The 27871-nt window shown below is 37.2% G+C and overlaps 2 protein-coding genes and 1 long non-coding RNA gene across 14 annotated transcripts in view; 1 reads left to right on the top strand and 2 right to left on the bottom strand.

Annotated features, from left to right (window-relative positions):
* The window catches only part of TXNDC12 (thioredoxin domain containing 12), a 30308-nt gene extending 28659 nt beyond the window's left edge, over positions 1-1649 (bottom strand). Inside the window, exon 1 of the mRNA XM_081485414.1 lies at positions 1420-1649. Coding sequence (XP_081341540.1) covers positions 1420-1516 — 97 coding nt within the window. The 5' untranslated portion in view covers positions 1517-1649. The remainder of the gene's footprint in view (positions 1-1419) is intronic.
* BTF3L4 (basic transcription factor 3 like 4) lies at positions 801-26772 on the top strand. Of its 12 annotated transcripts, none has more exons than XM_081485407.1 (7): positions 801-987; positions 2192-2296; positions 6025-6091; positions 9507-9620; positions 22254-22455; positions 23310-23369; positions 23895-26772. In XM_081485407.1, the coding sequence occupies exons 3-7, from the start codon at positions 6038-6040 to the stop codon at positions 23939-23941; spliced, it is 477 nt and encodes a 158-aa protein (XP_081341533.1). In that variant the 5' UTR covers positions 801-987; positions 2192-2296; positions 6025-6037; the 3' UTR covers positions 23942-26772. The 12 variants fall into 12 exon arrangements, with proteins under 12 accessions (XP_081341533.1, XP_081341532.1, XP_081341531.1 ...); XM_081485406.1 differs by lacking the exon at positions 801-987 and adding an exon at positions 1520-1721; XM_081485404.1 differs by lacking the exons at positions 801-987; positions 2192-2296 and adding exons at positions 2792-3113; positions 4854-4890.
* Positions 10983-13236, bottom strand: LOC145504487 (uncharacterized). Its single transcript, XR_014052232.1, has 2 exons — positions 13152-13236; positions 10983-11149 (listed from the first exon to the last, which is right to left on the bottom strand). It is a non-coding gene; the product is annotated as an uncharacterized LOC145504487 (long non-coding RNA).
* Positions 26773-27871: the final 1099 nt, after the last annotated feature.

Raw genomic sequence — 27871 nt, 5'->3', positions numbered from 1 at the left:
CGCATGAGGAATTGAGCTTTGAGAAGTTTTAGCAATTTGCCCTAGGTCTCTCAACTGGTTTGTGGCAGAGTAAATTAAAACTCAAACCTAAACCCACTCCTAATACTACATGCTCATGTCTCCTTCAGTACTCGTAATTTTACACGAATTTTACAGTAATCTGCTTTAAAATGGGACTGTCAGTACTTAAAACATTTTGGCCCAACAGAATTCCCTGTGGCTTCATCACTGAGATGGAAACCCACATACCACCTTCTCAGAGAAGCCTCCCCTGACCTTCCTAGCTCAAGTAATGTCAGCTCCCTCATCCTTTCTCAGTCTTTCTACTCCATCGGTTTCATTTTCTTCCCAGAACTCATCCCTAGCTGAAATTATCTTGTCTATTAATTTCTTCATGTACCTACTCTGTCTCTCTGAATTGAACATAAGCTTCATGAGAGCAGGAACCTTGTGTGTCCTGTCCACTCCTATATTCCTGGTGCCTAGGATCATGCCTGGAATATGGTAGGTAATCAAAAATTATTTACTGAATGAAGGAATGACTGCATTCAGGTGCACTGAATGTCCAACCAATCTCATCACCCACCAATAAATGTGCAAATAGGGAGGATAAAACACAATTTAGAACAGCAGGGCTGTAGTAAAGACATTTCATACAGTAAGGTCAGTACAAAAACAAAACATAAGAAAAAAGGAAGGGAAAGGAAATACACAGTACCACACAACCACCTAGAAAAAGCATAAACCCTGGGTTCCAATAAAGATGTAGACAATGGGATGGATGGGGGGTGGGGGTGGTCACACCTATTGTTCTCCATTCATAACGACTGTCCCCTCACTCTTCAAAGAAATCAGTTTACATACTGACTGAACCACACCAAGGACAACTGTTGATGACCGTCTAACATCAGACCTGCGACCCTTCATTCATCCCTTCCTTTTGCATCAGTCACTGCTCCCTGGGATGCAGCTGCTGTTCCCTACAAGGTAAGGAGGCAGTAATCTAGCTCTTCAGGGAAGAGGTGAGAAGGGAAATCTTCAGACCCAGGGCAAAGGTCTAACTAAATACGCAGGTCCCCAAAGGTCCTATTTCTCCCAGGAGGGAAGGTAACAGTGCCTGAAGACCTACCAGGTGTTAGGCAGTATGCTGCTCTCTTAAACGTGTTTTTCGAAATATAAAGGCCATTTCTTATCCCAAACCAAGAATTTAGGGAGGCCTCAAGTAAAACTTCCCCATCTCAACATTCCCCAGACCACTACTCCTTACCCCAAACTCCAGGAGCAGTTGGAGAGGATACAAAGAAATCTAGCGTGGCCAAAGAGACAGAACGGGAAAAGGAATCGTGTTAGCACAAGAATAGGGCTGTACTGGGCTAGGGCCCAGGATAAGTAAAGATTAGGAAAAGAATGCAGTCTGACCCTTTCCAAGCCCATTAGGTCCATCAGAAGAGGTGACAAGGAGCAGGAAACTGAAGCCCAGCAAACAGGTGGCCCCGAGACGAGGCCGCAGCTCCATGGTAGTAGGTGCGCGGAGCCACTGGGCTGAGCAGACGTAGAGCCGAAGAAGTCCTAGCAGAAGGTCCGTGTGGTTTCCCAAGTGCGGATCAGTCCAGCCGCTCGCGTTCCCAGATTTTTTTTTCCCTAACCCTGAAGGAAGTGATGTTAGACGGATGTGGGTGGCGCCTCCGGGGTCCAGTTCGGGACGGAGTGAGAGTTTAAAGGTGCAGATCACGTAAAAGGTTGCGGGAGTTGCTTTGTGGCGCTATTTGCTTCACCCCGGGTTCTGGACGTTTAGTCCGAGGACCGAGAAAGAAAAGATGGGCCGAGATAGTGGGGGTGGGGAGGAGGTTCGGGAGAACCGTTGCTGGTTGCGTCCCCCAGCAAGCTAGCCCCTCCCCCTCAAGAACCACTGCACTTAATATTCACTACGCAAATTACTGATCGGTGAAGTCAGCCGCTCCCAACAGTGGGCCGGTTGCCCACTGGCTCCGGGTCCCCCTTTCCCCACCGCCAAAAAAAAAAAAAAAAGGCAGACAACCGGATTTTATTCTCAGGTTACTGCTCGGGTCTGGCACAGGTCTACTAGACCTGTTTTGCGGTGCGTGGTCTCGCGCCTGCAAGAATGCCCTTTCCTGCTAGAGAAGAAGCACCGGACTTTATTTTCCCTTGTAACCTAAATTCTTCCTCTCAGGGATGATGCAACCAACTGACGCAAGCTCCGAGAAAACCAAACTTGGAATCTCTCATTGCAAAACTGACCTAGCTCTTCAGGGCGCCAGGTCATAATTCACTGCAGGTACTTTGAAGTGCAAAGCTTCTTCTTAAATCTACTTGTTTTTGTTGTTTTTAAACTGGGTTATTTCTCAGTTTTCCTTTCTGATGCACAGCAAACAGGTCAAAATTTCCCGTCTCTCCTCCGGAATGGAGGCTAATTGAGCCCCCACACTAGTGAGTTCGCACTACTTAAGTTTGGCAGCACTTAATGCCTAGTGAAACACAACCAGCAAAAAGACAAATCTAAACAAAAATACACACCTCCCCTTTATCAGGCTCCCTACAAACTGCAGGCACGGACACAATGGAACTCCAGGGGGACTGCAAGCTCCAGAATGCAGCGCGGCCACCTGCACCTGCCGCTTTTCTATTGGGAGGCGCAGAGCGGCTTGGCCTTTGTAGTTCGTATGTGCGCTCCCGGGATAGGCTGCTCTGGTGAGAGAGAGGCGGGGCAGGATGTGTCACGTGGGTCCCACTCCCGCCGCCGCGGCCGCCTTCGTCTTTCTCTGTCTCGACTGAGGCAGCCATCTTGCTCTTGCCGCGTGCTGGTGTTGGAGGACCCTCCCTGCTTCAGGTGAGACCCCCGGCGGTCCCGCCACTCCACGGCCATAGGCCGCTGCGCACGGTCTCCCCCCGCCCTCTTCTTCCGACACCCGCCAACCGCTTGGGCTGCCACTTCCGCCGTGGCGCGCTGAGTGGGGGCGGAAGCGGCTGGCTTGGCCTGTCGGTTACCGGCGGCGCAGCTGGGGGTCTGCACCTGAGGGAAGGTTCCCGGCACCACTGCTTTCCGTGGGGGCGAGCGGGCCAGCTCTGTTGCCGCCCAGATCAAGTCCCAGGAGGCAGGTGGCCCCCCGCCTCTGTTCTGTTACTCTGCATTATTCACAACAATAACGCTGTGAGCTTTATACCACCTATCTGCTGTCATCTCATTTGATCCTTCCGCTCGACAGCTAAGGAAACTGAGGCTAGCAAGCCCCGCCCCCAGGCTCTGGAGACCGTATTCCGTTGCATTGCTCTTCACCTTGAAATGGCAGGATTTGTTTACAAGGCTGCCACCCTCTCTGAAACATTGCCTTGCCCATCATTCTAGCCCTATCACACTGCCTGGTGCATAGTAGGCTGTCAGGAAGTTGATGATTGACCGACAGGCAGTGTTACACATCTAGTGAATGGCGGTTTCAACTTCCGATCCCACGGTCTTTCACTGTACCAGCTCTGTCCCTTGAGTGGTAACAATAGTTACCAGTTTTTGAATATCTGCTGTGAGCCATACCCTGTGCTTGATAACTTAATCTTTAACTCTGAAAACAAAAAATACTGTGAAGTATGTGGTGTTACACTTTTTCTAATACGGAAGGAATACAAGTTCAGAGAAGTAAAAGGTGTTTCTGAAGCCCTAAGTAGTAGAACCTTGATCCTTCTGATTCCAAAGCCTGTGCCTCTCTTAGAGGCCACATAATAAAAAGTCAGGATTAAAGATTGAATTTATTTTATCTCTGTGTAAAAATGAGGCATGTATAAGTGCCTACTAAAATGCTTAAAACTTAGGCACTCAGTAAATGTTGGTTATAACCTCATTATTTGTACTGTTTCTTGAATCCTTGAGGAAAAGACTAAAAGATCCTAGGATCCCCAAGGAAGAACTCACTAATCATGGCCTTAAGAAGTTACTTCGCCCTTCTGGGCCTAGGAGGGCCCTTATTTCCAAATCTGTTAAATTGGAAGGGATGTGAGCTGTTTTGTTTATTTCTGATTTAAACCCTGCTGCTGCTTTCAAGTATTTGAGATGGCATCCTGTACAGGACAGAAATAACAGGTACAATAAAAAGAAAGGTTGATTGAGGAACAGGGAGTTAAAGCAGGTGATCTTTGAGGTCTATTCCAGATTCTGAGCTTGACATCTCTTCTCGTAAACTGAATCCAGTCCACTTTCTTACTTGAATTCCATGCACCCCAACCTGGTAGTAGACAAAGAACCACTTTTCTTCTTCCCCTCCCAAGTTTGAACTTCCAGCCTCCCTAAAATGCTTTTTCTCTGAGTTACTCCTTGAGAACAAGTTTTTGATTATACTTATTACCTGGAATGGAATCTGTTCTTTCTTGTTTGCACATTGATTTAAAGAGTTAATTTTGTTCTGGCTTTGTTTCAAACAGATCAGGGCTCTATTTTGACTTCCATCTCTTCCATCTCTTCTCTTGGGGATTGTTACCTCAAAATGCAGAAAAGTCCCAAAAAGTTTATCTTGTGTCTGATTCTAATATTTTCACTTATACCCCTTTTTAATAAAAAACTCCTTAGGCTCTTTGTTAGTTCGCTACACCTTCATGGCCGCATTGCCTTGAGAACAGTGAATTTTGGTCCTTTTCTATAGAAACTGACTGTAGAGATTGGGATTTACATCAGCAGATGTAAGTCAGTGTCAGATTTAACTGTCAGTGTCAGATTTAAGTTGAGATTGCCTTTTGATTTTGTACTCTATTCACACTTACTCCTATAAAAGAATTTTTTTAGCTGCTTGAGCATTGTGATACAGTGCTGAGTAAAGATTGAAGAATTGTAAATTCTAAATGTTATTTAGGAACTGGACTTCGCCCTTAAAGCAGAAAGATACACAGGTTTGTATCTTAAGTACAGTGTCAGAATACAGAATGATTAGTACTTACATAATCTTTGATTCTTTCATCTCTGAAATGAAGAAAACAATATCTTTTTCATCTGGATTATGTTTATAAAGAGTTTAGAGAATCAACCAAAAAGTTTTGACAACAGCCTTATCCTTTATTCCCTCTGCTGTATCTCAGTAGTGATCTGTTGATCTAAGAACAAGTAAAATAAGATTTTTAACATTGACTTTCATTTGTTTATATAGTGTGGAATGTTATGACCCATTATAAACTGAAGAACTTTTTTTTCCTTAGTAGGAAAGGGCTAACCAGACTAGGATTCTTGACTTTATAATGAATTTAGAGTTTTCAAAATCAAGATTAGCCTTTAAAAGTTTATTTTTAAGATTCTCCTCTTCCCTGCAAGATTTTGTATTAATGTAGCAGAGATAGGTTTTTGTCAAATTGTGCAAGGAGGCATTTTACCTTACGTGCAAGACTATCTTGACAGTTATTACATACTATGTTAGTGCAAGGTGTTGAATGAACTCTGTTGAAAGTGCTGCAGAAGCACCAAATGTCTGAAAATCTGGTTCTCTTTTCCTATTATTAACATACCACCTAACCTTCAATAGAAGATGTCATGACTACCTTATATCTTGACAGCTGGATAGCCTGTTGAATTTTTTTCTTTCTTTTGTCTTCTATGATTTAAAAAAATAATACAGAATATGATTTGAGAGGAAAAAAATTGTGCTAATTTGCTAACAGCTCTCTTCTGTAAAAATCTTTGGGGAAGAAACTGGTGTACCTACAGAGATTTTAGAATTGGTTAGGTTTTATTGAGTGCCAAAGTACCAAATTACACTTTTAAGGAGGGATCTTCAAATAAGTAACTTTGAATTTCAATTCTGTTTTCTGTTTGTATATACGGCTCCCTCTTGGTATTACTTAATTTTGGTTCTTTTGCTATCTGACTTATGAAGCTAGAAAAAGTTATTAATATTTTAAAAAATATAGACAATATTATCATGGTGGTGGGGCATATTACAGGTTCAGTGAACCAGAAGGTACTGTTGTATAAACAGTTATTTTGTTTTGGTAAATAAAACAGTGACTTTAACAAATGTATTTTTCCCCCCCTAGATTTACCAACAGCATGAATCAAGAAAAGTTAGCCAAACTTCAGGCTCAGGTCCGGATAGGGGGCAAGGTGAGTGTGGCATAAGAAAAATTGATAGGAGAATGTGTTATTACCAGATAGTATTATTATTTTGGATTTGTGGTCATTGAAAATCTAAAATTTTTTAAATTAATCAAGATTAAACCACATTCCAATTTGAAAATAACTTGTCTAGATATAAAATAGGTAATTAGAAAATAATTCTCTGATGGGTGCAATTGAAATAGCCACCTTTGGGACCTTTTAACATTCTGGTGGTTAAATGATATGAACAAGTTATTCAATCTTGTTAAGCTTCCATTTTTGCATCTGTAAAATAAAATGATCCTACGTAAGATGCTTCTAAATATTAGAGTAATATTTATAAAACACCTCAAACAGTGTCTGGCACAGACTAGACACTTACTAAAAGACAGCTGTTATTATGTTAGACCCATCCTCAGATATTCCTGGATATTGAGGTTACCTTATCTTGACTGGATACCCCTACTGCTTCAGTTAGGTTTACAGTGGGAGATGCAAAAGCTGATGGTACATTTGTTCATTGCTAGGTTTTCCTCCCAAATTCTTACTTGTTTTTGTATGTTGGTGAATGTGAACATGAGCATTCTTATTCTATGTACTTTGAAACTTAAGGGAGAGTTAGTGCTAATTGCTGAAAATCTTTGATTCCCTTCAGTTCCAACCCTGGGCTTAAGGAGAATATTCTACCTTTATCTCTGCTCAATACAATCTTTGTAAAAGGAAAAGCAAGAATAGTATTTACCTCAGACCTAGGGAGGGGATAGGTGGGACAGTATGCAGCAGCCCCACTGTGTTATTTACTTTGATAATAACTATAGCTCCTGGGGATAGGAACAGGAGGGGGAAAGGGAATAAACAACTACTATTAATACTTTCTCCTTCTTTCCTAGTAATTCAGTTACCTGACTCCAGAGTCATAGTAACAAATTCATGTAGCCAAAGTACTAGTTACACTGTAGCAGCAAGTAATGTAATGTATCAGTGCAAAAGTTAGGAATATTCAAGAAACAGGGAATATACCTGGAAGAGCTTGATACAGCACATCACTATTGTATATTTTAAGCCAGAAGGTTGGCACAGTCATTCAGTTAGTTTATTGAGCAACTGCTATGGGCCAAGCACACAGTAAATAAATAAGTCAAGGTTTCCTGCTCTTGACACAGTTCAGCTTGGAAGGGAGATGCACTCACAATTACACTACAGAATAGTAAATATTAAAATGAAGTATAAGGTGCACCTGAGTCAAGGAAGTCATCACTGAGCAGAGATTTGAAGAATAAACAATAGGTATGAGAACAAGTAGATAGGGTGAAGGGGGAGATTGTCATTCTCACACAAGCACAGGCATATAGGATGCTAAGACAGCATGATGCTTAGTGGAATGGCTTGCTTTAATTTGTTACAACTAGAGTTTATAATGGATAAAGAATGGCAGCAAATGAAACAGGTAATTTAGAGTCAGATCATAGTTTTGTGTGTCATACCAAAGAAATTAGGATTTTATCCCACAGGCAAGTCAACTGCTGAAGAACTTGAAGAAAAAACAGTAACAGTGATTTTAAAAGATAGCTGCTGGCATTGTGGAAAATGAAATAAAACAAGTTTGGCATAGAGGAGAAGCTACAGCTTGTAGTATGTGCGACACAAATTTGGGGGTTGTATATGACACAACTTAATGATGGATAGAATGTGGGGGACAGAGGTGAGAGAGGAGTCTAGGATGGCCTCCAAATTTCTGGTTTTAGAGATACGAAAATTAGGAAGTATAGGAAGAATAGTTTGGTGGACTGATGAGCTTATAGACAAGTTGATTTTAAGGTATATAAGGATCATTTGAGTTGTAACCAGCAAGCAATTGAATCAGGAACACTTCACAAATTAATGGCCATCTATCTTAATAGTCTCTCTTAGTCCATCCTTTTACTAGATTTCATTACAACCTCTGCTGCTACTCATGGGGCTCTCTTCCACTCTCACCGGAATTTCTGAGACTAAGCCTCCTGCCTACCCTTTATAAGGTCGATTTCCTGAGTAATACTGCAGAAGCTCCCCAGAGATTAAAATCTCCTTTCCTTTCTTTTTCCTCCTGGCAAGTCTCAGAAAGATTTAGCTCTCAAGATACAGGCTACTGTTGGTAGTGCTTCAGCTCTGCTTTAGGTTACATTTATTTAAATTGGCTCAGGAGTTTAATTCATTGTCTTAAATAGTTTATCAAATGAAAAAATTATTTAGAGTTTCAAAGTATCCATTTAGAAATGAAGTTTTCCTATCTCAGTAAATAGTATAATTTTCAACCCATTTGCTCAAGTCAAAATTCTAAACATCATTCTAGATTCCTTTTTTCCCTCGTATCCCATATTTAGTCCATCAGCAAGTCCTTTTGGTTCTTCTGACCATCTTAGCTCTTACTATCTCCACTGTCACAACCTTCATCTCTCATCAGGACTTCTACAGTAGCTTCCTGATTGATCTCATTATAGTTCATTTTCCACAGCAACCTCAGTCATCTTTTAGAATCATAAATCAGATCAAACCATTCTCATGCTTAAAACTTCCAGTAGCTTCCTATTGCAGTTGATATAAAGCCCAGTTCCTGCTCGTGGCACATTAGGCTACGTGATCTAGCCCTTACCAGTCTTTCTGATTTCATTTTCCTCTACCTTTCCCATTATTTATTCTAGCCATACTGGTCTGCTCTGTCTAGAAATGATAGGTTCACTCTTGTTTCATTTTTCTTGGATCATTCTTCCCCTAAATCTTTGCATGAGTCTCAGCTCATATGCCACGTCTTCAGAGGGACCTTCCCTGAGCATTCTAATAAAGTAGTGCTTTGCTCCCACCCAATATTCTTGTTGCTATGTTATTTTTTTTCTTAATGCACTTATCCTGTTTGAAATAATCTAGTCTGTTTATATATTGACTTTTCCTTCCGATTGTAATGTATGCTCCTTGAAGTAAGAACTTGATCTTTTTCATTCCTAGGTTCTAGGACTCTAGAACACTCACATAATAGACATTTACCTGTTATGTCGTAATCTCCCAAGTTTCAGAATATCTTTAGAGGGTGGTAGATAGTATAAAAAACTTTCCTTGTATTGTTGGAAAGTTGAAGTAAAGCACACTTCAAGTTATTTTGAAGTTAAAAAATTATTTTTTGTTAGAAAACTTTTGAAACAATGTGTTAAAATGACACAGGCTAGATATTGGAAAAAATAAGAAAAATTGTCTAGAAACTAACCTTCAAAAATGTGGGTTAGGCTGACAGTCACAACTCTGTGACTATGAGAAGTCTTATTAACCATTACTATTAAGTCTGCAATTTTTTATGTCAGTTTTAGGAAGAATATTATGAAGAGCAAGACGAGTGATTACAGTTATCAAATGCATGGCATGCTAACACTTTTGTTTGGTTATCTTTCAGGGTACAGCTCGCAGAAAGAAGAAGGTGGTACATAGAACAGCTACAGCTGATGACAAAAAACTTCAGAGTTCTCTAAAAAAACTGGCTGTGAATAATATAGCTGGTATTGAAGAGGTATTGTCACTTTGTTATGTGGATAAACAGAACATTCACAAATGATTATCCAGACTTTCAAATGTAACATATCAGCTTAGATGAATCTGATACTGTCTTTTTGAAGGACTGGAGCTATTGAATTTGCCTACTGTGTAAAATTGGATTGTCAAAAAAATGATTTTATTAGCTGGTTAAGGAATTTGTTATACTTTTCAGACTCGAAGTATTGGATTGGCCAAAAAGTTGGTTTGGGTTTTTCCGTACTATCTTATAGGAAAACCTGTATGAATTTTTTGGCCAACCCAATATTTGCATATATGACAAAATTATGGACCTACTCTTTAATTTTAATGTAAAATAAGATTTTTTTTCTAATAATATGGAAATAAGGAAACCCAAAGATTACTTCCAGTAAGGTGGACTTTTTTCCCATAAGAGTACCTTTCTGCTCTTCATTCTCTCAAATTATTACTCAGAAAGCTCTCACAGTAGCTTTACATGAATTGCATTTCTTATTAGACCACTTTCAAAAACTATTAATTTAATTTTAAAATTATTTTATTTTGATGATACCACTTTTCTTAGATAGGAAGCCAGAGATTGATTTATGCAAGAAAAATTATAATAACACCAACTATTTGTGATCTGTTACCATCTAGATCTACTTCTACCTGATGATTCCATTTCTGATAGTAACCAGTGTTTAAATTTTCACTACTATCAGATTTCATTACATCATTACCAGATGTAGTACTACCTCACAAGTTTTAGTATTAATGCACATGTTCTGTAAAACATAGATCAGAAACAATGCAGAGGTGAGGATCACTATTAAAGAAATACAAGAGTAACAAAGAAAAGGCAGTGAAATGGCAAAATGCCACATACTCCTTCCACCAGGATATATGAACAAATAAATACATTGTTTAAATCTGCTTTGTACTTTCAAAATTACTGTACTGATAAAATAGTAGGGAAGGTAAGTCACATGTATATTTTTTCCTTATAGCTTGATATGGCTGTGCATTGTTACTCTGATAAGTATTAAAACTTCATTTGCAAGTCTTGTAATTAAGCATTTAAAATGCTTTTTTTTCCCCTGAGCTATTAAAAGCTTTCATATATTTTCATTGACCTAAAATAATTTCCAGAGAGATCATTCTCTATCTGGGACATATTTGAGAAAAAGCAAATCTAAGCTTCTCTTTAAAAATTACAGCTTTATTAAAAAAAAAAAGAATAAGTTGCAATAATGGACATGAACTCTGATAATATTAAACTTAACCTACTAATAAGTGTTTAGGCAATCTTATATCTTTGCCTATCTTTCTACTCTCCCAACTCCAACCCCTCCCCACTCAACCTCAACACTATTGACACTTTGAACCAAATAATTCTTTATTGTGAAAACTGTCCTGTGCATTCTAGGATGTTTGGCAATATTCTTGGAGTCTCCGCACTAGATCTTCAGTTACGACAACCAAAAATGTCTCCAGACTTTGATGCAGGTCCTTTGGGGGGCAAATCACCCTTTGTTGAAAACACTTCTTTAGAGAGAAGAAAAGATTTTATTTACCTCCTTGAAGTACAGATTTTATCTCCAAGAGCGTGCTTTTCTAAATGTTTGATTTTGTTTGGGGTTGGAAAAGTCTGTGGCTCTTATAATTAATAAAACTTTTAGTGTTTTATAGTGAAATTACAAACCAGTCAGTTAGCAGTCTTTGATCTCTTCAGAATATGATCAAACCTAATTATAATGCTGTGCTGAGGTCATAGTACTTTTGTAGTTCAAATTGTCATACTGAATATTTAATGGTAGTGAATACCTGCTGTATGCCAAGCATTTTGCTAGGCAGTGGTGCATAAGATATTATTCATAGTCTCTGTCCTTTAGAGCTTAACATCTAGTAGGGAAACTAATTAGTCAGCTAGCCAGATAAACAAAGTATGTATTATGCATTTCAGCTCCACGGTATCTCTTTGAATTAGTTATTGTTGGTTACAGATAAGAAAGTTGAGACTTAAGAGAGTCAGGTACCTGCTCAAGATCACATAGCTGGTAAGTGTTGAATTCCAGATTTGAGCTAAGTATGTCAAAACCAGAGTTCATTTTATTCATTGATTTATCTTGCTTTGGTCTCCTTAGTTACACTTAGGCCCACTCTTGACCTTTTCCTCTCCTCCTGCCCCTCCTTTCTCTACATTCTTCCAAAGTCTCACCAAAGAAAGGGACAGTACCTGCCTTATCCTGTATTACTGAGTACCTGCCATGCAGAATTCATTCCTTACACCATCATAGATAAATGAAATTCCCAAAAGTATTTCTAAAGATATTGCTTTTTCTCCTTTTCAGGTATTAATATAGGTGTTATTTTGTCCCAGAAGTCCTCCTGGTAGCACACATACACATTTATGCAAAGAGAGGTTAGATGCCTTTCCTATGTACCTCCATAATGCCCTGTATTTAATTTTATTATAGCATATATTAAACTATATTGTTAATTCATTTTTGTTGGTGTTGCCAATGCAATTCTGTTTGGGGAGTCATAGCTCCAAAATGTTGCACAGAAAATTAATGGTACATACAGGCATATACCAATGCAATGGACATGAACTTGGGCAAACTTAGGGAGATAGTGAGGTTCAGGGAGACCTGGTGTGCTGCAGTCTATGGGGTCACAAAGAGTCAGACACAACTGGGCGACAACAACAATAGCAGCAGTAGACACGTACACACTCTTGTTGCACCCCTACCTCCATATGGGTGTGTAAGTGACACCTTCCAGTCCTCACAGACTAGTTATAACACTTTGCAGATCTAAAATAATTTTATTTAGGCATATCTAGTATACTGTATATAATCTGGTTTGCCTCAAACATTACATTTGTGTTACTATAATTAAACAGTTTTTTTCTTCAAGAAAATGATGACACATGCTTTAAAAACTTTAAAAAACAGCTTCTTGAAGGAAAAAAGAAAACTACTACCTCAAATGTATACATGAAAACATACAGTTTTCAGAAACATTAAAATAGGAAAAAATATATATGTCTTAGAATAAACACATTAATTACAGTTTCGGCTGTTTTGAACTTTTTCAAAGTGCTAAACTCTGGAATATATTATCTTTTGAGGTTTTGGCAGTTTAAGGAAAATAGATAAAAAACGTTGAAAAAGAGCAGATAGGAATGGTAAGAGAAGATAGCAATGGTAACATTGTAAAACTAAAATAACATTACTATGTTTTCTATACTTTGACCTTCAAAACATCAAACCAGTAGAAAGTACTTAATTTGGTGGCTTGGGCATAGAGAGATCAGTGGTGGGTTTAAAAAACTCATTACACTTTTGCCTAGTAAAATTCTAATCTTACTTTCTAGGCCTTCAGTATTGGTGATTATTTTTTCCTCTCCTAATGCTTAATTTATGTCCTCTTCAGATATGTAAAAGCTAAAAGACTGAATTAAGAGGGACTTCTCTGATCTTTTCTGTATTCATTAGTTGTTGATTTGAGGTAATAAGTTTAATTGTATGTAGGTTTCTTTTACCTGTCACCAAAGACAGAAATCCAAAGCTGTCAGAAAGGAGCAGGAGAGTGCCAGAGACTGTTTCATACAAAGAAGCCAAGTAACTAACCAGGTTTCAGGAAGGAATGCCTATGGGAACTCTGAGAGTATAATCCAGAACTCAATTCCTGAAAAATTCTTATGTTCTATGACAGTTGAAGATACTTAGATGTGCTTCTTATTTGGTAATCTGATTGAATATAGTGACAGTGTTTTTACCCTGATGATAACATGAATCTAGCAAAAGTAGAATCTGTTTCTTTTCTCAGAGACAATTGATTTTATCAGATGTATTTGGTAAGAAATGTCACCAAAAATCCACTGCTCTGGTTCAGATGGTTTAGTTGCTTCATGGAGTTTTACTGTTATCTTCAGAGGACAGCTTCTGTCTTGAGGTATATTCTGTCTGTGAAACCTTCCCTTCTTTCCAGGCATAATAATCAACACTTTCTCTGTCCTTCCACTCCCCTTAACTTAAATTGCTCTGCTAGAATATGTTTATTATTACAACCTCATATTGTAGGGTATGATTACTTACTTATTAACCAAGTAGTCTGTTTGCCATAGTGTCTTGATTTCAAGAGTCTTGACATCAGGAACTGTGTTTATTCATCATTTATAGTCTATACTATGCTGACTCCCATGGATATCCCAGGTTGTTTGGGGCCTGTTAAATGTTAAGAGTTACTGATTATTCTAGGTGAAATTGTTTAGCAGGAAGTTAGTCATAGAGAGCTGGAGCTCAGGAGAAAGCTTAGGACTGGGAATTTAAATTTTGTAATTGTACACATAAGTTTTACTGTTCATATTTTCCTTTTCTTGAACCACTTGTACAGAAAAAGGACTTAAAGTTCCTAAAGATACTGGTTGACCCTTACTGTGGTTCCTTCTTCCTTTAGCCTAGAACATCAGGTGCCAATGGGTGTACAGCTCTGAGTGCAGGAGAATTAAAGGGAAGCATTCTGTCCCATTCACCTTATTATTATAGTTCAGTTCAGTTCAGTCGCTCGGTCGTGTCCGACTCTTTGCGACCGCATGAATCGCAGCACACCAGGGCTCCCTGTCCGGCACAAACTCTCGGAGTTTACCGAAACCCATGTCCATCGAGTTAGTGATGCCATCCAACCATCTCATCCTCTGTCGTCCCCTTCTCCTCCTGCCCCCAATCCTTCCCAGCATTAGGGTCTTTTCCAATGAGTCAACTCTTCGCATGAGGTGGCCAAAGTATTGGGAGTTTCAGCTTCAACATCAGTCCTTCCAGTGAACATCCAGGACTGATCTCCTTTAGGATGGACTGGTTGGATCTCCTTGCAGTCCAAGGGACTCTCAAGAGTCTTCTCCAACACCACAGTTCAAAAGCATCAGTTCTTCAGCGCTCAGCTCTCTTCACCGTCCAACTCTCACATCCACTGGAAAAACCATAGCCTTGACTAGACAGACCTTTGTTGGCAAAGTAATGTCTCTGCTTTTAAATATGCCATCTAGGTTGGTCATAACCTTCCTTCCAAGGAGTAAGCGTCTTTTAATTTCATGGCTGCAACCACCATCAGCAGTAATTTTGGAGCCCAAAAAAGTAAAGTAAATATTATTACATGGCAGTCTTAGTTTCTTTGGATATCCTGCTTTTTTTTTTTTTGGCCATGCTGCCAGCATGTGGGATCTTAGTTCACTAAGCAGGGATCGAACCCATGCCCCCTCAGTGGAGCATGGAGTCTTAACAGTGGGACTACAAGGGAAGTCCCAAGTACCCTGCTTTTTTGGTTTTATGTTTTTCCACATTTTTATGGTGAAATAAACATAGCATAAATTCTGCCATTTTACCTTTTTTTCCGTTCCTATGTGCGAATCCTTTTTTAACCATTTAAAATTAAAAAAATTTTTTTTAACTATTTAAAATTTTTTTAACCATTTAAAAAAATAGAATTATAGTAATTTACAATGTTGTCTTAGTTTCAAGTGTACACCAAAGTGATTCAGTCATATATATGACTGAATTACTTCACTTAATTTGATAATTTCTAGGTCTATCCATATTGCTGCAAATGGCATTATTTCATCCTTTTTATGGCTGAGTAATATTCCATTGTGTGTATATTCCACATCTTCTTTCTCTGTTCATCTGTTGGTGGACATTTAGGTTGTTTCCATGTTTGACTATGGTAAATTGCGTTCCTTTGAACATTGGGATACATGTATCTTTTCAAATTAGAGTTTTGTCCAGATATATGTCCAGGAATGGGGTTACTGGATCATATGGTAACTCTGTTTTTAGTTTTTGAGAAACCTCTGTACTGTTCTCCATAGAGGATTTTCTCCCATTGAGTAGGTTGCCTTTTCATTTTGTTTATGGTGTCCTTTGCTGTGCAAAAGTTTTTGATTTTAATTAGGTCTCATTTGTTTATTTTTGTTTTTATTTCCATTACTCTAGGAGACAGATCCAAACAAATAATGCTGCAATTACGTTGAAGAGTGTCCTACCTGTGTTTTCCTCTAGGAGTTATATAGTATCCAGTCTTACATTTAGATCTTTAATCCATTTTGAGTTTATTTTTGTATATGGTGTTCTTTTACATGTAGATGTCTCATTGTGGTGGCTCCTCTTGTGGAGCATGGGCTCTAGGTGCGCAGACTTCAGTAGTTGTGGTGCATGGGCTCAGTTGTTGCAGCTCATGGGCTCCAGAGTATGGGCTCAGGAGTTGTGGTACATGGGTTTAGTTGCCCTGTGTCATGTGGGATCTTCCTGGACCAGGGATAGAACTGGTGTCCCTTGCATTGTGAGGCAGATTCTTAACCACTGGACCATCAAGGAAACCCAGTATCAACTGTTTTGATTCCTGTAGCTTTGTAATGTAGTCTGAAGTCAAGGAGCTTGATTCCTCCAGCTCCATTCTTCTTTCTCAAGATTGTTTTGGCTATTCAGGATCTTTTGTATTTCCATACAGATTAAAAATTTTTTGTCCCAGTTCCATGAAAAATACCATTGGTAATTTGATAGGGATTGTATTGAATCTATAGATTGCCTTGGGTGATGTGGTCATTTTGACAATTATGGCTCTCCCAATCCAAGAATATGATATCTTCCCATCTGTTTGTGTCATCTTCAATTTCTTTCATTAGCATCATAATAGTTTTTAGAGTATAGATCTTTTGCCTTCCTAGGGAGATTTATTCCTAGGTATTTTATTCTTTTTGATGTGATAGTAAATGGGATTGTTTCCTTAATCTCTCTTTCTGATATTTCATATTAGTGTATAGAAATGCAACAGATTTCTGTATATTAATTTTGTATCCTGCAACTTTACCAAATTCATTGATGAGCTCTAGTAATTTTTCAGTGACATCTTTAGGATTTTCTCTGAATACTACTGTCATGTCATCAGCAAACAGTGACAGTTTTATGACTTCTTTTCCATTTTGGATTCCTTTTTTTTTTTTTTTTCTTTTTCTTCTCTGATTGCTGTGACAGGGACTTCCAAAACTATGTTGAATAAAAATGGTGAGAGTGAGTATCCCTGTCTTGTTCCTGATTTTAAAGGAAATGCTTTCAGCTTTTCACCATTGAGTATGATGTTAACTGTGGGTTTATCATACGTGGCCTTTATTACGTTGCAGTAAGTCACCTATATGCCCACATTCTGGAGAGTTTTCAATGTAAATGGATGTTGAATTTTATCAGGAGCTTTTTCAGCATTTATTGAGATGTCCTATGCTTTTTATTCCTCAGTTTGTTAATATGGACTGCCAGGGAATCCCCTCCCCTTTTTTCTTTTACAGATGATTTCACCTGTTAATTCTGCTTCCTCTTCAACATCATTTCACTGATACTCGGTAGCATTTGCCAACACTCTCCTTAAAATTTTGTGCTTTGCTTCTTGTCCTTTCTCCTCTTTTGTTTTATCCTTATTTCTTTTGGTGTCTCCTTTTCTTTTCCACCTCACTGAAACTATTATTTCCACAAAATTTTGTCATTACCATATTTGCTTCATTAATAGTTCTCAGAATTGGTCTTGGGACCACTTTTTTTCAGAATCATATAGGTTGCTTTTAAAGTTCAGACTCATCAGTCTACTGGAGACCTCCAGAATTAGATTTCCATTTTAAACATTTTTAAGTATACAATTCAGTGACATTAATTACACTCACAGTGTTTTACAACCAGCACCATTGTCTATTTCCAAAATTTTTCATAATCCCAAATAGAAACTCTATACCCATTAGAAGTAATAACTCTTCATTCCTCTTTCTCCCAGCCTCTGATAACCTCTAACCTACTTTTCCTTTGTACTTGCCTGTTACAAATATTTCATGTAAGTGGAATCATAAAATAGTTGTCCTTTCATGTCTAACTTACTTCACTTAGCATGTTTTCAAGATTTATCCATGTTTAATGTGTATCAGAACTTTACTCCTTTTATTGCTGCATAATATTCCATTCTGTGGGTAATACCACATATTATCCACTTGTTTATTGAGAAACATCTTTTGTTTTTAAAACAACTTCCCCCTCAGTATAATTTTTACATAAAGTTATGTAATTAATATGAAAAAATATTAATATTCAATCATAACTCCACTACTCAGAAATAATTATTAGTCTTGTCTTTCTTTCCCATTTTAATATGCATATATACTTAACATATCTGAGACTACAGCTAGATGTACAATTTAAAACCCTTCCATTTTTGAATAGTATTATAAAAATTGTTTCCTGTCACTAAAAAACTCTTAAGCATCAGTCTAAGTGTCTATATATATTCCAATATGTGAACATAGTATATTTTAACATTTTTTCTCATTTATTATGCATTATAATGCTTTGATAGTAAAGAGTCACATATTAGACTCATATATACATAAATATTTATCTTCATCTCTGATTTCCTCCAGACAGATTCTTGGAAATGTAGTTACTGACTGAAAGATTATTAGTATTTTTAGAACTCTTCATCCATATTGCCAAATTGATTTTCAGAAAGGGTATGCCATTTTACACTATCTACAGCATAGCTGCAGAGAATCCACCTCATCAGACTCTTGCCAATAGAGCATAAGGGAAAATGATCCCAGTGTATCATATAGTCTAATGACATCTGTTAACTTTCACTCTTATCAATAATAATAGGTTATGCCCCATACTAGCCATTAGAAATAAGCAGGAGCTTAAAAGGATTCAATGTGTAAGATACTGATTTATGGGAATACAGAGGCCATAATCTTCCAAATCTGACATCCTTTAGCCTTACAAAATCCAGACACTTATGTGCCTTATTCTTAAAATATTTATTATTTCACCCTCATTAAAATATAGCAGAAAGACAATAGAAGATTAATTTTCTGATAAACATTTAAGTACCACTACATATAAGAAGGAGTAGCAATAAAACTTGATTTTAAGACAGCTGTCAATTATGAACTGCAGCTAACTGGCCTAATGGGGACTTGGAGACACACACACACAAAAAATCACATAGCAGAATTTAGATTTCCTCTCTGAACTGAGAGGGCAGTTACCAGCAAGAACTGTGGGGTCAATTATAACTTTATCAGCTTCTTTATAGCCACAAAAACTTACCCACTGTGTAGGAATAAAGCAAACATCAGCTTTACTAGCTAGAAGGCTGCTGTGGTTAATGTCTGTACCCTATTCAAAGGCTAGCAGTGGCAGGGTTTGTTAAGGTTTTGATAGCATAATTGGGCCACCCAGCAGTTCCCTGGAATGACTTAAAATGGCCCTGAATTCTGTAGAGCATTTGGGCTCACTCAGAAAGGACAAAACAGTAGGAAAAGACAGGCCTAAAAACAGCCCAGGAGTTTCTGGGAATCTCCATTGGAGGAACTACTGGTGCCATTTCTAAACCTTAATATGACCCCTCATCTAGCATTTGGGGTATTGAAGTCTGATAGCATCCATGATTTCAGAATAAGCTGTATAAGAGGTGTCGATTCATTCAGCAAATTTGAGACTGGTATGTGCTGACACTTGAGGGAATGCTGTGTCTCGTAAGACAGTGACCTCTAATCTCAAGGAATTCATCTTCTAGTAAGGTCAGAGATTACAAACACAATTATACTACAAGATAATTTTGTATAGTATCAGTTTTCATGAAGTCGGAAGGTGCATAAACCACCTTAAGTTTTCACAGAGAAAGAAGCATCTGACCCGTGTCTTGGATAAATGGGAACTTGCAATGTGGACAAGCAGGAAAAGGTTTTTCTAAACAGTGAAAACAGCATATGTAAATGCACTATGCATGGGAGAACGTAGTAATTTCTGGTAACATCAAAACATGTCAGTATTATTAGAGTGAAAAATAAGAGCAGGGGCATCTGGAGTTCTGAACTGGGGTCAAAAAAAAAAGCCTCTTTCTCTATAATTCAAGTAACACTTTTTACCTCAGGTACCTGTTAAGTGGAAAAAGGGGATACTTGATTGATTGAAAAAGGGACCTGAGAGCTGGTATGGTAGTTAGTTTAACAGTCTTTATTTGTCTGCTCCTTGTCCTTATACTGTATATAGGTTGTATGACTTACGTAGACCAAACAGCAGTAAAATCATTGGAGAAAGTGAAGTCTTCATATGAAATGCATACAGTTTGCTTTGTCAGTTCAACAAATTCCTTATTGTTCCTTTTGCCTCTAAAAGAGTTGGGAAGTGTCTTGTTCATCTTGCTCGCTCAATAATTAATCCTTTGATAGTTCTAATAGCCTGTATCTAGGAGCCTTATATAACCATGTTATTTGCTCAGTAGAGGAGAAGGAATGTTAGACTGAAATAAAAGATTCTGGCCTTTGTAACCTCTAGTATTTCATTCTCTCTACTCTAAAATTAAACTCTCTACCTGTTTCTGGACCTTTCTATTCATGAAGTTACATCTTTTACACAACCTCATTTAAAACAACCATTAATAAATTTCTATTTTACAATCTGACATGGAATAGATATGACATATATTATTCATATATCTGCTGTTACTTAACCTGTACTCTGAGATAAATAATTCTCTGACAAGCTTTTGTGGTGCCACACAATTAAATTTTTATAGACAAATAGATGTTTAAGAATGTGAATGACATCATAGGAAAGAAACTAAATAAAGTTGGAAAACCTAGGTTTAAGTTCTGAGTTTGCACATAATCAGTTATTTGTCCTTGGGAATATTGCTTACTGAACAACAATATTGCTTAACCAAGAACTCTTATCATTGGTATTTATTTCTTTAACAAGAGATTTGAACTAGGAGACCTCTAAGTTCAACAGATATATGGCCTGACTGTTTTTGAGCAATACTGATTTTAAAACTCTTGTGACTGTAATGTTTGTAAATAAAAAATATCTCATATTCCAATGTTGAGATACTTTTCGCCCCTGGTAGTGTTATAGAAGTAATTTATTAAGTTAAGTGATGGGTCTTGATTTGGAAAAATATAGTCCTACCATATTTTTATTCTTTTCCCATACTAAAATTATGTGATTCTGGGATGGATCCAGAAAAGCATTCCATTTCATATCTACTATGCCACGGCTGCCTTCTCACGCCATTCCTCTTATACTTTAAGCTACTTTTCCATTGAACTTTTCTACCTACGCAGTAATTATCTTCAGAAGTACATAGTTTATTTTTTCCTAAAGTTAACATAAATTATTTTTTAACTCATGATTTTTGTTCAGTTGTATTGAATGCTTACTCTGTGTAGTATTTATGGGATTTAGCTACAGTTTTCTAGGGGACTTGCCTTTATTTTCTCTGTGTTCCAGGTCTTGCCTGAAATTTAGAAGCCCCTTTCTTCCCCTTCCTTTCTGGTGCTGTGTGTCAGTGGTGGTGATCACCTCTGAGGAAGAAAAGCCCACTTCCACTGACCATGGAGAACACTCAGCATCTCTGCTTGATTGTGACAAGGGCAGTTTTTGGATGGACCATGAAATGCTTCTAAAGTAGCCAAGAATTAACTCTCCTAACCTTTTTATATATTAAGCATGTTACCACCAAGGTAACTTACCCAGTGAAGTCAACTGCATAGTGTAATCACATTATTTACACATTTAACTTATATGCAAATATAACACATACAACTCTACTAAAACACAGCAAGAGTGAGAGAGAAAAATAACATTCTATATAGTGCACACACATTCAACCTTCCTTTTCAGTGAGTCCCAGGCAGTGGATGAGGTTAAATCTGAAGCGGTATTGAGGAAAGCTATTGAAAGAATATGGAGATGATTTTAAGGGTTTCCTAGTAACTGATAAATGTTCAGATGGCTAGACAACTGAGTGGGAGAACTTCTTGTCATTTACAAGGGTTATTGAAGGTTGTTGAAAAGCTCCACTTAAAAAGATTAGAGGAACTGACAAAATCTCCTACAAAGAATGACATGAGGAAAACAAGTTGAAACTTTTGTAAATTTACTAGGTATTCAAAAGAGTGAAACCCTGATTGATTAAATTTCTGAGTGTTCTTTATGGGTTTTCAGTGGTTAATTTTACCACACACTATTATCTCCTTACCACCTGTTCCATAAGTAAGATGCTAACTATTGTACAGATACAGTAGCATCTGTATGGATTTAGTTTGATAATGTAAATTGAGTAATATAATGGGTAACTTCATTAAGAAGCCAATTCTTGGCTGATAACTCCCTTTTTTAAAAATGTGGGCATGATCTTCCTTCTCATAGTAGAAATCTTTGAATTTAAAATCTAGATTCTAGGAAATTCCCTGGCAGTCCAGCAGCTAGGACATGGCATTTTGAATGTTTTGGACCCAGGTTCATTCCCTAGTCAGGAAACTAAGATCTTGCAAGCCATGTGGCATGGCTAATAATAATAACAAAATAATAGAATCTAGATTCTATAATAAAGTGATGATTTCTTTACCATCCTAGTAATTTGTGCCATAAACACCATTTTACTTTGTTGCTAGGGTGTTTTTCCACCCAAATTCACTGCTTAGATAATTATTACTTCGGCATTGCAAAACTACCTACCAGGTAAAAAACAATAATTGTTTTTAATTGTTTTTTAAACAAATATTTTTTGAGTTGTACCAGATATGTGAGATACATTTTTTTCTGTGACCATACAGGTGAACATGATTAAAGATGATGGGACAGTTATTCATTTCAACAATCCCAAAGTCCAAGCTTCCCTTTCTGCCAACACCTTTGCAATTACCGGCCATGCAGAAGCCAAACCAATCACAGAAATGCTTCCTGGAATATTAAGTCAGCTTGGTGCTGACAGCTTAACAAGTCTTAGAAAGTTAGCTGAACAGTTCCCTCGGCAAGGTGAGTATTTCAGTTTAATGCCTCTTTCCCTTCTCATCTTACTTAACCTAATGATTTAAAGGTATCTATTTCATGCTGGAAGGATTTGCCTGTTCATAAATTTTAGTTTTATAACATTACTTGTATGCTTCATAAATTTTTGAGTTTGTTCCTTTAATGATTAATGCAGTGTAGTCTATAGACTATTCGGATACATTTGGTAGTAATATAGAGAGTTGGGAGGTAATTACCTAAAAGGAAAGTACCAGAATCTGCAGGCTACATTTTATAAATAGTTGATTTGGTATTTACTTCTGACTAATAACAAGAAGATAGTGATATCACAGAACTATGTTTTTATTTAATATTGTTGATTATACTACAAACGCAGCAACTGTAAGTTCTGAATGTCCAAGATAGTCCTGGTTTCAAATTTGTCTTGTCATTCCTAAAAATCAGAGCCTTTTATTTCAGTGTTCATTCTCCAAAGCTTGATACTTTTATGCCAAATGAGATAGAAAAAAATCTTGAATGTTGATTTTTTTATTTGAGGAATATGGAATTTGGAGAATAAATTTAACTATAACGTCTTTATTTAAACTCACCTAAATTATTCCATCTTGCATGTTGTACCTTCACTACACATTGAGATTGCCAACCATATTTAGTGTATATCTAAAAAAGTTAAACTTCTATTAATTTTTGTATTAAATAGAAAATATGGCATTTCGATTTGACAATATTGAGCTTCTCCTGAACAGCTATGTAAGATTTGTTTCTATAAACTATATAGACAGGCAAAAAAGATAAACATTGTAAGTGTTCCATAAAGGTCTTTGTTCTCAGTGACTAATTTTAAAGTAAACTTTTTGTAGTGCTGGATAGCAAAACCCCCAAACCAGAAGACATTGATGAGGAGGAGGATGATGTTCCAGGTAAGTGACCTTTCTTTAGTTTTAAGACTTTTAGCATCCTGTTTATCTCATTTAATTCATTATGATAATTTTTCAGTTTTTTGTCGATGGTGAGCTTGTGAATTTAAATGGATTCATAATGATGCACATACAGTCTAATGAAAAAACCCTCCCATTTAGAATGTGGAATCAGAAATCGTCACACAAAGCTCTGCTGCATTTACTGAGTTAGAATATGCCTTTATTAAATTGGAATCATTGTGATTATAAATTTACGTTACAGCATTTCTGTAGGAATTATGATTGATATACAAAAATGCTGTTCACCTTAGTAGTTTGCTTAGGCAAGAAAGGACTAACATTCCCTTAAGGTTTCTATTTTAAGCAGAAATTGAAGTGTTATTAGTGAAATGCCACCAATTCATTTCCACCTCTTGTCCTGTGTCTCTTCAGGCTAATTCTGGTAGCAGTATTTGTTGAGCCAGAAGATAGGGATTGCATTTACTTTTTTTTGGTATATTTAACTCATTAACTTTTTTTTTTCAGATCTCGTAGAAAATTTTGATGAGGCATCAAAGAATGAAGCTAACTAAGATCTTTTCTGATTTTTGGAAGCTGGCATGGACTAGATTTAACAAATCAGCTATGTGGTTCCAAAGTTTCACAGACACGGAGAACATCAACTGTTACTAGTTCAGTAATATAAATATTTTGTATATTAATAATGCTGTTTGTTCAGCATTTTTTGGTCATTTAATTTTGCATTTTGCACTTCCTCCCAGGATCTATTCTTTTGGTCAAAATATGAAGTGTTTGTGCAGTTTGAGGGTCTTTTGGTTTTTGATTCTTGGTTTCTTTGTTTTTTGTTGGGGTTTTTTAGATGTGTGTATGTGTGTGTGGGTATGTGTGTATACAGTGGAGAGCAAATTGGAAAACAGTTTTATTTATCCTTCTCCTTACCCCAGTAGAAATAAAACAAATCTTTACATTTGTTACTTTTTATTTTGTTCTAATGATGCACAGAATTAATAAAAAGTGAGGGTCTTGGATTTCAAATCTGAGGAGATTTTTACCCTTGGAGGTTTTGGTTTTAATTTGCTTGGTTAATGTATTTCTCATGTATTTTTCTGGGCTTAAAATGTCTTGAGATATTTTGCCACCAGCTACAGGCTGGCATGATGGGTAGCATATCTTTGGTGCAGTTGCCTTAGATTCACTTACCTAGTTAGACCCAGAAGAATTTCTTCTACTAGCTTTCTTCCTGAATGTCTTGTTTCCTCTCCTCTCAGTCTCCAAATTGCCTGGTCAGCCTGTAGCAATGCTCTTCCTCATCTTCCATCTAGCTTGAGAAGGATGTTCTCCGTATAGAGTTAAGTGAGTGCCTAATCCCTCTTTTTCTAAGATGGTTTCTTCATCTTTGAGGAACAACAGCTCCGTCTTCAACTTTTTAATTTTTTTGATTTTACAGTTTGGTAGATTTCAAACTGGAATAGCTAGCATGTGCTTGCTAAATAATTTTATGCCAGCCTTATCCTGTGTTCTAGCTGTTCTTAATAGCAGGTGCAAAAATGCCTCTTTTTCAGCAAGGTTGAAGTTGGGAATGTCCTTTCGAATCAGAAAAAATAGGCCATAGACTCATTCCCCAGCACAAATGGGCATTCTTTGAAATGGTACTGGCCCCAGGAGGACTTCTTCAACCATTCCTCTACTCTTGGCCTTGAACCTACCTCTGGATTGGATCTTACTATTGTAGCTGCTCACAGCATCCTCCTGCATGCTTAGGTAATGCTTTGGGGGAATACTGGTAAAACACAGTATTTATTTTTTCACCTCCTTTCAGAGGACTTGGAGGTAAGTTGCATTCATTCACTGAAGCTTCCCTCTTGCTGTCTGATGATAAAAGCTTGTACTTTGTTATATCAGCATTTGTTAGAGCCAATATTTAAGAATAAGATTTAGAAAATCTGCCATGACCCATCATCAAACTATGGCTTAACCTTGCAGCATATCAAATCTTGTTTCAAGCTAGATATTTTTATTTGATATCTCTAGTGCAAGACCAACAACTTATCAAGAGATCTATAGACACGAAGGCAAAGCTCTTGTGTTTTTTTCCATCCAGACACCTCAGTTTATTTTATACATTTGTTGGTTTTTCCTGTTATGTTTTATATAATATATGGACTTAACTACAAAATAAAATAACAGTAATAAAATAACAAAAGAGGATAATACTTCCTCTTGTGCTTCTCTTTTTGTTGTCTACAGAATTTCCTCCTTTTGTATTTCCTCTCTGCTCCTCACCCCAAAATGAATTGCAATCTAGTCATTTTTTTATATACTGCTTCTTACATTGTTAGATCAACAGGTCTACATGGTCTCCATAGTCCAGAAGGCTGTTCTTTTGACTTTCCCTAAGGGATATATTGTGGGGGCAAAGAGAGTTAAAGGGACTTCAAGTGGTTAAGAACACAGAAGAGACGGGTAGTATAGCAAATGGTTGGGGGGTGTGGAGGTCTCATTTGGAGTTCAGGAGAATTAGGTCCTAGTCCAAACTGTGGCATTAACCATATGACCTTGGGCAGCTTCCCTAACCTAACAACTTTGAAATTCATCAGCAGTCAAATGAGATGTTTCTGAATCAGTATTTCTTATGTTCCTATAGTTCTGTGAATCTCATTTCTGAAAATCCTCAAGTAGGTGTTTTATCATCTTTTCAGAGATGTGTTTGTATCAATACCCGTAGAAGTTTTTTGTGTATATATATTTCCTCTTTTACATTTTGATCACATTTTAACTACTCACCCAGAGGAGCTCTCCTCAGTATTTCCTTTCATCCTGTTGACAACAATTCTTAATGGCTGGCCTCTCTTGTGTGTAATGAGCCAATATTCTTTTTTGTTTTATATTTTCATACCTTCACTTTTCCTGGACAAAGCATACTGAGATCCTGACTCAACCCAAAGAAATGTTCCTGCCTTCAGAGTGAGTAGGTATAGGTAAGAATGTTGATGAAACTTCTGTAAATTGTAGTGTTCTTGGCATAAATATGAATTATATAGTTTTTTTAAATATATGAAGTAGTTACTCAGCATTTACTTTTTACTAAGTTTATGTGTTTATTGCCAAGATAACTATAGAAGAATTTTCTGGGGAAATTCTCCTTAAAATTTTGGGATAATTCAAGAAATATCTGCAGAGAGTTGATTGATAATCTTGGTTTTTGTGGTTAGTCCTTTCAGTTTTTATAAAGGTCCTTATTTATCTGTTTTGGGGAAGCCCAAAGTAAATAATTGGAACCTTATATTTGTTTTACCCCTATTTTTCCTGTTAAGTAATGGTTTAAGAATACATCAAGCATCTTGATTTGTTGTTAAGTAACTAGTGTTTATGGGATTCCATTAAATTAATTTTAATAAGCCTACCAGGTTCTTGTGAAAACCCACATTGGGATGTGTTTGATTTGTTTCTTTGTTTCAATTCAGTGTTTATATATATCCACAAATAAAATATTACGATAAAGACATATCGATAATATGGGATAGTAGAAGATGCACAGGTTTTTACATGGAGGTCAGTTCCATTGCTTACTATGTTATGTATGTTATCTTTTCAATAAGGCTGCTGTATGCACAGCTCTAGGGGTCACCATTCATATTTGTTATGTTCGAGTGGTTGCCATTTTCATAGAGTATAATGTAACTAGTGCCCCTATATTAGTATAATGATGGTCTTGCTCTCTGAGCTTGTCTCCTCCCTTGTAAACAGTCTCTGAGTCAAACAGGGTTCCTTAGAACCCTCTAAATGATTAAAGTGAAGATGAAAGATTATTATAAAGTGTGTTATCTTCCAAGCCATGGCAGAAAGGAGCTTATGGTTCTAGGCACAGCAAGGCCCCATCCTACACTGCCACCCTCCTGTTCAAGCTGTATTGCTCTGCCACACAGAGTTTGCCTAGATTATCATAGCCTCCTATTGGGCTTGCTCATGATTCACTTGCTCCAATCATCCTTTATAACCTAAATTTCATATCTGAGCATGACACCCTTATATTTGTGACCAACATACCACTTTGTTTCACTTTCATTCCTTTGCACATGTTTTTACTGTAGTATATAATATTGAGATTGATTTTCTTCATACTTCTCCCATCTAGATTGTGAGCACCTTGATGGCAGATGGTGTGTCATACATCTTTATTCCCAATATCTTGCATAGTGACAACATGTAGTCTACTTGCAGTCATAATAACCAACACTTATTGAAGCCAGAGCTATCTCATTTAACTCTCACACTCTCGCTCTCAGTGGGGCAGATGTTATGGTCTAAAGCAGAACAAAAATGGTGTAGAGAAGTACCAACACAACTAATTGGTGAGAGAACCAGAATTCTAATCTAGAGCTATCAAATTCCAGGGTTTAAATTCTAAATATCACCCCACATCACTCAATGCTTATTGAAATGAAAAGTATGTATATGTGGCCTCTTGGGAGAAATCATTAAATATCACTCAATATTAGCCT

The sequence above is a fragment of the Giraffa tippelskirchi genome, chromosome 5 (genome assembly GCF_054371585.1).
Source record: "Giraffa tippelskirchi isolate mGirTip1 chromosome 5, T2T-mGirTip1v1.2.pri, whole genome shotgun sequence".
NCBI classification, from domain to species: Eukaryota; Metazoa; Chordata; class Mammalia; order Artiodactyla; family Giraffidae; genus Giraffa; species Giraffa tippelskirchi.
This window is presented reverse-complemented; position numbering and strand designations above follow the sequence as displayed.

What these genes read in the sequence shown, in the direction of transcription:
- BTF3L4 (XM_081485407.1), top strand. Translation starts at nt 6,038, where the DNA reads ATGAATCAAGAAAAGTTAGCCAAACTTCAGGCTCAGGTCCGGATAGGG. An exon ending in TGAACAGTTCCCTCGGCAAG is followed by an intron (nt 22,456 to 23,309) that starts GTGAGTATTTCA and finishes AACTTTTTGTAG; the next exon opens with TGCTGGATAGCAAAACCCCC. An exon ending in GGAGGAGGATGATGTTCCAG is followed by an intron (nt 23,370 to 23,894) that starts GTAAGTGACCTT and finishes TTTTTTTTTCAG; the next exon opens with ATCTCGTAGAAAATTTTGAT.